Consider the following 10,015-nt stretch of genomic DNA (forward strand, 5'->3'; position numbering starts at 1 on the left):
GCCAGTGTCCCACTTCCCTTGCTGAGTTGCTTGCCTAGGGAGGGAAGAGGCGCCTTGACCACTCTGGGATCCCCGAGGACCTGCAGGAGGCGCTGACACTCAGGGGCCCTGATGTCCAAAAGAAGTGGGCTGGGAGAGAGGAAGGACAGGCAGGGGGCCGGTGGAGACAGCCAGCCTGAGAAAGAAGGCCCGTCTCTCCGGGGAGCAAGCCTGAAGGAGGTGAGACGGAAGGTGCCGAGGAGGGGCAGCCGCGGCAAGTGTTCAGGCTCTAGGTTAAGTGCCACCGAGATGCGAGGTGTGTGGGGCTGTTAGAAAGAAGTTATTTCTATCTACTGTATCTGGGAAAGATCATGATAAATATAAAGGAATGCCTTCCTTATCGTGCTCACCTCTGTGAAGGGGACACTGGGGGCTGGGAGGTCTGGAAAGACCACTTCTATATTTCCGTCTGCACTCTTCCATATCGTGCACATGCATTACTTCAATTTAGTTTTTCCAGAAAGTCAAGTGGGGTTATTTGGGGAAAAGATTATGGCCCACTTTTGCTTTTCTTCTTTGTACTTCTATTACCTTCTCTACTAAACATAAGTGAATATATTTCATATTATTTTCAAATAAAATAAAACAGGGGCATGAGATTAGCTCATCTCTGGGCTCTACTGCTCTCGAACTGACTGTATGATCCTTGAATCCATCCTTTGGAACTCACCTCCAGGGCGTCTTCCACACTCTGCACCCCATTATCCTCCCACCCCCACTACTGATCCCACCTGTCCCCTCACGGTGTCACCTTCTCCCCGTCACCCAGAATGAACAACGTGGAGTCCCCTCCCAGCAGGGCACCCCTCAGTGAGCTACCAAGTCCCATCACGGCCCTTGCCCCTTGGTAGTGAGGCCAAGGGTCCCAGTGCAGAACCTCACAGGCTAGAGCAGTAGCCACTGAACTTCTCTGTCTCATCAAATTGATTTCTGAAAGCCATATTCTCGTTGGGTCATTTTCTAGGTCAAAGTGTTTGTTGGCAAACCCTTTCCCAAGAAACTGAAGGCCCGAACTGACAATGAACTGAGAATCTCCACATGGCGTCCTACCTCTAAAGGGTTCCCCACTTCCCTTCAGTCTCCAGTCAAGCCAGATAAGCCCTATTTCCCCAACACCCCCTACTGGCTCCACCTTGGACTATCACCTGCTCTGCTGCCAGCACTCTCTCTAGACAGGGAAGAGATGCTCACTCTTTGGGGTCCCTCATCCCATGGGTATGTTTGAAAATTATAAACCCTGTAATTGACAGTTATCTTATTGGTTTCCTAGCCTCTGAAGCCCTTTCCTGTGTTTAGAGAATCCCCATCCCCACGCTGGAGTCTCAGTGGGAAGCAGAGCCCAGCTCTTCCTCCATAAGATCCCCACGCCCATCTGCCTTCCTGCTACAGCAGGGACATGGGACGTAAGTGCAACACGTCTCCACAGCTCCTCCAGACTAGAAGCCAGAGATAACTCAGAGCATCCTCTCTTCCAGCAGGGCAGGTGGAACATGCAGGACCCACTGGCAGCAGCAGTAGCATCTTGGGGCAGCCGCAGAAATGCTCTCCCCAGACCAGTTCTAGGATCTGCTCCTGGCAGAGTGGCCTAAATCTGGTTCTCCAGACTTCCCAGCCTTCTGACCTATTCTACCTAAAGGAGTCACATTTGGATTCTGTTGCTTACAACCAGGGACCCTGATGTTGGCCTTTCAACCCAGAAAAAATGCACAAATGCAAATGAACTGCACAGACCTTCAAGCAAGTCATAGACTAGCAAAGCCCTACCCACCTGCAAGGGCAGCCCCACGGGCACTCCAGGAGCCAACAGGAGATGCCTCCCTCCTCTGGACACCAGTCTTGCCTCAGTCAGCACCACCTTCCACTCCTCCACGGATCCCCAGTTAGTCCGCTCCTCTGGGCCCTGGTGCAGTGCCTTTGTTCAGCTCCCGCCTGACCTACTGCAACAGCTCTTAGAGACCTGCCTACCTCTGGACTGGTCTCTCCAAAGGATTCCTCAAGCCTCCTTCAAGGTGCAACGTCGATCACAGGACTTCACATTAAAATCTCCTTAGGGCTCCAAGTAGCTATCAGAAATTCGACACCTCAGCAAGAAAGACCTTCAAGGATGGAAGTTTCTATGTCTTTAGCCTCCGCCCGGCCCCATGCCTGGCCGAGGTGATGATGCAGAGATGCAGGCCAGGATCCCCAATTCCAACATCTGGGTTTTATGGGAAACAGCCCAATTTTCAAATACTGTCAACTGCATTTTTTCAAAACCTTAAATACCGTGATAAATAAAACATCTGTAGGCTGAGTATGAGCCATAGACATCTAGTCTATGACCTCTATCTGCTGCCTGCATCGTATTTGTGAATGTCTTCTCTAAACTTGAGTGGTTCTCCATTGATTGGTAGATACTTAAGTAAATGTTTCTTCAACAAACGAATGAACAAATAGACAACGTGAGTCAGGTGGGAGGGGGCCAAGCAAGGAAGAGAAAGATGGAAAACCATGATGAGCGAGGCCTGAGAGATCAAGCTTTGCCCCTTTCTGCTCTGGGAAGTTTTCTGTTCAGGGCCAGTGGCTCTGGGGCTGGTGTTAAAGGAGAGAGGCTCCCAGAAGGGACCCCGGGGCAGAGCGCTGGCAAGGACAGAGGTCTGAACTTCGCAAAATCCAGGAGGCAACTTACCAAACATCACGTCAGATGCACATTTTACATGCACTTAAATATTTTAAGGAGAGGACAGAGTTGTGCCAGTAAACTTTTAACTCCATTTTCCAGACCAGGAGAATAAGCTACAGATTCAGGGGCTAGAAATAGAAAGCAAATTGCTCAATCCCAGTTTCTGCAGTTCCTTCCATATAAAATTACAAAACAAGATCCAGGAAGGCTGGAGAACTGGCCATTGCCAGGGAGAGAAATTACGTTTTTGTTTTCAAGGAGAATAAAAAGCCCGTAAATATTTAAATTTCTACACCAGTCAGCCTCAGTTCAAACTTAAAACTCAAAAAATTTGACTGGTTGACTTCCCTGATATTATTGTTGCTGGTACTCCCTAAGTACAGAGAAAGAGAAAATGAAATGAAATATTTTTCCGGCAGGCTCACGGCTCCTCTTGGCTCATGGGGGAGGCCAGGGAAGAGCAGAGTGTGCACCTGGGACAAAGTGGCTGACCAGTGAATTCATGGAAAGTCTGAACTCAAGCCCGAAGCAAGAACACAGGGGGAGTGAAGTTATCACCACATAGTGAGAAGTAAGGATAGATCAAGGAAAACGTCTGTAAGTGCAACGTGGGAATGTTCTATGGCTCTAAAAGAAAACTAGAGAATTGGTCCCAACCATCCTTGGGCCTTGGAAACCACTGTTCTTTCCCTCTGCTGAGGATGTTCACGCCCCATCATCCACCTGGGTGGCTGCTTGTCACTTAGGTCTCATGTTGAGATAACAGCTCCTAGGGCGGTCTTCCCTGACCATCAAACTCCCTGGCACCCTCCGTCACATTACCCTGTTTTATTTTCTTTATCACGTTGATCAGTACCTAAAATTTTTTCATTTGTTTGCTTACTTTTTTGATTGACCTTGAAGCAGGGGTTGTGTCTGTCTTGTTCCCTGCTGTGTCCCAAAAGCCAGGCCCAGAGATGGGCACATGAAGCAATAATCACTGAATAAAAGGTGATGAAGCACATCACAAAGGGAAACACTCTCTGACACCCTGCTGGTCAAAAATGATTCTTGTTTTCTACTAAAACACTGTCTGGGAGAGATAACGAATATCCTGCAGAAACCCTGCCTGACCATGGCTGATGGCTCCTCTTGGTCAGCATCCTCCACAGCCACACTGTCCTAATGCTGACCACAGACACATGGACAAAATCAAATCCTTCGCCACAAAAAAGCACTTGGGCACAAAACAACATTGCTTCTAAGACAGGAAATATTTTAGGTTTATTTTTTAAACATTTTTCTTAGTACTTCAGGATGCCATGGAATCCGAGAGCGCCACCCAAACAGATGTAAGATATAATTCCTGATCAAGTAGCAGTACACGGTCATGGGGTGGGGGATCTTAATTCTTCCTAGGTTAGAAAGGACTCTGTGGGTTTCAAAGCCAGGGGCGACGGGGAAGACTTTGGTGGATTCCCTGAAGGTCTAAATGTCACAGACTTTCTTAATGCCATTTGGCCATGGACTTAACCGTTTGCATTTATGAAAGGAAGAATCCGAGAATACTCTTGTGTGCACTTAGAACAGAGCCTTAAGCATCTATTTCTTTAAAATGAAATAAAACTGTAATGTTGAGAAGAAAAAACATTCAAGGGGTGGTGTGGAGAAGACAGAAACCACCAGCATGGAACCATGCATCCACCAGGCCCACAGCCGCGCCGCTTGCGGCGTGCTCCCTCCTGCAGGACTCCTCTGTAGGCTGCCTGTGACCAATTTGGGTGGCAGGGTCTTGTCTTTCACGTTATTTCCCACTACAGGACCGAGCACGGTGCCTTGACGATAGCAGGAATTCCATACCCTTATTTGATGCACTGGTGACTGGACAGATGACTGAGTTCTGAAGGCAGCCACATCTGGTGCTCCACTGTGGGAAGGACAGCATCCAACAGCACAAGGATGTCCGACCGTCTAGCCCCTTCCCAAACTAAAACCATGCTTCTCAACCTTTTCAGCCTTATTCCACCTTCTGATAATGATTCAGTTCCATATCACACAGGGCTCAGGAGACTGTGAATGGAGAACCCCAGGCCAGTGGTTCTCAACTGTAGTTTTACCCTCCAGAGGACACCTGGCAGTGCCCAGAGAAATTTCTGGTTGTCACCATGAGGGGAGAGTGCTACTGGCACCTAGCGGGTGGAGGCTGGTATGCTGTTCACCACAATGCCGCGAAGCCCCCTCTGGGGTCCACATCAAAGAATGATCCAGCCCCAAATGTCAACAGTGCAGAGGTTGAGGAACGGTCTATGCCTAGGGGGACATATTCTCCTTGCTCTTTGCCCTTGGACTATACTCCTTTCTCAACTGTACTCCATTGTCTTCCTGAGAAGTCATCCTAAAACAGGTGTCAACCATATCTAAAGCAGATGTCTTTGCTGTCACCGTTGATGGGAAAAATCCAAGAACACTAATAGCAGCGCATATTTGTACTTTACAGTTTGCAAAAATGTCTTCTAATACATTCTCATTTGCTTCCCCCAAGAATCTGGGTAGTAATTGGGGGAAGTAACATAAGGAGACTAGTTAAGCAAACCACCATCCCTATGAATCAAGGGCAATAAAGAAAATGATGCTCAGAAACACTGAGTGACCTTTTCAAGGACACACCCATGCAGTAGCAGAGTGGCAGACACCACAAATCAGACTTTCTGATAGCTCTGGCCCTCTCTTTCACAACAGTGGGCTTCTCATAGAAAAGTGATGCACCAAGCTAAGTGTTTGCCTCCCGCTGCCATGAGCAAGTTGCCCATGAAATACTGGGCAGCATCCGTTTCCACCAGGTAGGATGCTTTCAGGGGAAACAGGGCAGTGAGGAAGGAAAAGGCCACCAGACTGGGCAGCTGTGTGCTGGATGAACTGAACCAATGCTGGGTCCTTACAATCTGCCCTAGAATGGTAATGCTTCAGCCCACTTTTAGATCATTAGTTCACGTTGCTCAAGATAAAAACATGCATATTTCTCTAATAGAATGCTTGGCCACAGAGATTAGATTTTTGTTTTTAATGGGCTATTATAGCACTTAAGACTAATAAGATGAGAACGAGGACTTTTCTTTACAGGCCCTCCCCCAAAAGACTTGGGGGTCAGACCTTTGAGAAAACTTCGACACAGCTAGGAATTTTCAAAGGCTCCACAGAAACACATTTGCTTGCAGCAGCCTGTTTAGTTTAACCTAATCCTACTAGAGACACTTGCCAGACTGGCCTTCAGCAGCAAGGCGGGGCAATCTGCATGAAGCCAAGAGCTAGGCCACCTGGCTTTGAGACCAGGCTCTGCCACTCACACAATGGGTCACTCTGGCCAGGTCATCTGTAAAGCAGGGATGAACATGGCAGCACCTGCTTCATGGAGTTGTGGCGGGGATTCGTTGAGTTACTCCATGTGGTGAAGTCTCAAAACAGGCCTTGGCACACCGTAAGTTCATCAGTGACTATAATTTTCGTCACTTTAGAGGATCTATTTGGAAACTGCACAAAAAACAATGAAAAAATAGTTGTAGTTGCCTGACTTAACCCTCTCCTCCTTATCAATATCAAACATAAAGGGAGAGAGGAGATGGCTTTTCCTATTTTGCACCTAATTTGGGACTCCGGGGAGCTTTTTTCAGTGTCTTCACAAATCACTTGGAATGAACTGGTATTCTAGTTCAAAGAAAGACTCTATCTTCAACATCAGTGGGAACTGGGTTCAAAACCCAGTTCTGCCACTTCCTAGCATTAGGACCTTAGACGTGCTACTTAATCTGAGTCTCCATTTCCTAATCTGCACAGAGAGTAAGATAAGACAGACTGACTCCTGGGGCTACGGTGAGGCTTAGATTTATAAACTGCAGGCACGTTGTATGAGGCTCAAAAAAAAGATTACAACTGCTGTATTCTCTTCTGTTCCCTCATCATCTTTAATTGGCCAGAACACAGATGCTTCCTCCCCTAACACTCTCCACGTAGCACGCTGTGTACACCTAACTGAGATGGGCACGATATTCTGCCACACAGAGGAGACTGGGGGTGTATTGATGAGAAGATCCTCCACGAGGACAAAGAATAGAAATGAAAACTGCTGTATTCAAAAACTGCTGCATTGCTTAGTTCATAAGTTTCCTTTTGCCAAGGATGACCGACTTCTGTGAGACTGGAAATAAATCTTGTCCCAAGCACCTCAGGTAACACACAGCGCAAATAAAGTTTTCAGTTCCAAAGGCACTGCGTTTTTATCTATAAATGTTCTTAGAAAAGCATTTCTACGGCTACCACCTTATACTAATTCCACTACGTCTGCAAATCAACCATTCTTTTCTTTTTTTAACAGAGAAATGAAGCCTAGTTCCAAGTCACACACTAACACATGAGCAAATTCTAATTAAGGCTTTTAACTTCTCGCTTCCAGCAATCTACTTTGCCACGAAATAACCTTGCAACTTAGAGCAGTTCTTCAGATCTCAGCTTAAACATCTTTTCTCTAGCATGATCCTTGGCCTGGACTGAATGCTGCTTCTAGGCTGTGCTCATCACATCTACTTACCCGACTCTCAAGAAATTGCCTATCTTATCCTCTGGAGCCTCCACTCCTCCCCACCTTGTGTTTGTTTTCTCTCTCTTTCTCAAACACACACACACACACACACACGCACACAACCCGTGTTGTGTAATACAGTAGCCATTAGCCACAGTGGCTTTGAGTACTTAAAATGTGGCTAATTCCAAGTGAGATGTGATTTAAATATCAAATACACACCAGACTTTGAAGACTTAGTACAAAAAAAAATATACAAACCATTTTAAGAGTAACTTTATCACGGTTAAGTGTTGAAACAACAATATTCTCAACATATTTCAGTTAAATATATTATTAAAATTGGTTTCTTTTTACTTTTTTAATGTGGCTACTAGAAAAATTTAAGTTACATATATAGCTCACATTATATTTCTATTGGGCAAATTGCTGGTCTATACTGAAGGTTCTGTGAAAGCCCTCTGTCTGTGTTTTTTACCACTGCACCTCTCCTAGCCCCCTCAACCAGTACAGCACCTGGTTAATAGGAAGTACACAATAACAATTCGTTGATTTAATGGTGTCTCTAAATCTGTCTGTATGTGTGTTTCCCCGTCTCTACATTGCAGATAGTGGCTCTACTTAAAATATAAGATGGTCATGAGAATAACATCATCAAGAAATGTAGTGCTTTCTTTGAAAGGTAAAAATCATGATATGAATATGACTGCTTTTGCTGAAAAGCCTGCAATTAATTTGGAACTCTTAGGCAATGATTTGTATTCCTAAGCACGTTCTTTGAGTTATAATAGAAAAACATTACAAATTAAATGCTGAAAGAGGTGGAGAGTGAACACCTCAAGGGGAAATAACTGTAGGAAAACAACAAAGTAAAGCTGAGGTGTGACCACAACTAATGGGAAGGCAAACAGAGCCCACAAACTCGCAGGAGCCCCTTTATTGTTCTGTCTGCATTAAAAAAGCAAAAGCACGTGGTGCTGACGGATTCTAGTGCTAATGGGGACATACATACTGCGAGTACTTATCCAAGAAAGAAAGAGTCTCTTTCCACCCACCCTTCCCACCAAAAAAGCCCTCACAAGGAATACCATTCTGGTTACCAAAAAACCTCCGGTACACAGGCCTAGACCACACAATCGTCCTTTTATATAAACTGAGTCTCCATGACTGTGAACTTGACGTGGCAGGTGAAGAGTTAAGTGGGTACCTTTCCTACCTGCCTGGACTGCTGACACTCCAGCTGAAAGAACCCCAGGGCTGACAAATCAGCTTTATACCCACCCAGTAGGGAAGCTGAAAGCGCGCGGAGACGCGGGTGAGTGGAATACACCGGGGAAGAGCAGACCAGGGACTAATCGCTGATCCAGGACCATTTCAAAGACCCGTGAAGATGAGGGCTTTTTTAAAAAAAGTTTTGTAAGTCTTTTCCTTAAACCAGTAGTACCAGATCAAAAGCTCCTTAACCTTGCGCTTGACATGAATACACCCCAGGCAACTCTTAACCGTAAGAGTTGGAATCTGGTCCCCTCCACCGGCAGGAAAGGCACAGACCGTCCCACGGCCTCGGAAGAAGGGTCTGGGGCGCCGGAGAGCAGAGCAAGCCGGGTTTTCTATTCCGGAAGGCACAGGTCGCCCTGCGCAGAAACCATACGATCCGGATAAACCAGCTCTGACTCTGTGCTCTCACCACCCGCCCCACCCGCCCCCCAAGGAATTAAAAGCACCTCAGGATTTAGGCCTCTGGCAACTTTTCTGTCCACAAGATAAAGTTATCTGCGCACACGGAAAAAAAAATCTGGGAAGAGGAAATTACGGAAGAGAAGACACTTATCTACCCCACTTTAGTAATGACGTGGGTGGTGATGCTTCTAGAGCCGAGGCTGGGGGTGAAGGGGAGGGGAGAAAAGGCAGAAACCACAATCCTTGTGAGCTCAGCCCAAGTCGGGGTAGAACAAGCGCCGGCGCCGCTAAAGGGCACGGCTAGTTCTCAGCCACAAGCCGGAAGCGGCGGGGCCCGGGGGCCTCGCAGACGCAGGCACGCGGGGACCCCGCCTCTCGGGGGCCCGGGGGCGCGGACGGGGCGCGGAGGGCTCCCCTCGCCGGCGAAGCCCCGCGCAGGCAGGCTGAGGAGTGGAGGCAGAGGGCAGGAACGAGGGACACGTTACCTTGTTCATCCCATTCCCCATGGCGGCCGCGCGGTCTAGCGCCCGGGGCGCGGCGGCAGGCGCACTGAGGGCATGTTGGAGCGGGCGGGGGAGCAGTGGGCGGGCGGGCAGGGGGCACTGCGCGCCCGCAGCGTAAACAGCAAGAGGGACCGGCGGTGCCCAGGCTTCTCTGTCCGCTGCGCTCCTGTCCCCCGCGGCTCCCGGGCTCCCCGTCCACCGGGCAGCGGCACAGGCGCCCCTGCGGGAAGGGGCTCGCGGCGCCCGCCCCCTCCCGGAGTGAGCCCGGCGCCTGCCACGCCGGCCCCCGGGACTTGTGGACGCGGTTCCTAGGGGCCCGGCCGGGGGGCAGGGATTATGTCTCCCGGGGGCCGGGGCGCAGGGACATGACTCCTGGGAGCGGGGGCCTCCAGGACTCTGGCTCCTCGGGGGCCCGGGCCCAGGGCGCACGCGCACCCCCGCCCTGGCCGCCGTCGCCCTGCGCGTTCCGAGACGGGGCGGGGCCGGTGGTCACGCAGGCGCAGCCCCTAGCCAGTGAGGCGTGTCACGGGTCGCTCCCCCGGGGTCAGGGTCACCAAAACTCCAGCAGGCCTTTCCCCG

The 10,015-nt window shown here is 48.9% G+C and overlaps 1 protein-coding gene across 3 annotated transcripts in view; it reads right to left on the reverse strand.

Moving 5' to 3' along the window:
* DUSP22 (dual specificity phosphatase 22) overlaps positions 1-9,566 on the reverse strand; it is a 64,460-nt gene extending 54,894 nt beyond the window's left edge. For all 3 annotated transcript variants that reach the window (XM_081246635.1, XM_081246634.1, XM_081246633.1), the window contains exon 1: positions 9,419-9,566. In XM_081246635.1, coding sequence (XP_081102761.1) covers positions 9,419-9,439 — 21 coding nt within the window. In that variant the 5' untranslated portion in view covers positions 9,440-9,566. The remainder of the gene's footprint in view (positions 1-9,418) is intronic.
* Between the last annotated feature and the right edge of the window lie 449 nt (positions 9,567-10,015).

This window comes from Mesoplodon bidens (genome assembly GCF_964165515.1).
Source record: "Mesoplodon bidens genome assembly, chromosome: 10".
NCBI classification, from domain to species: Eukaryota; Metazoa; Chordata; class Mammalia; order Artiodactyla; family Ziphiidae; genus Mesoplodon; species Mesoplodon bidens.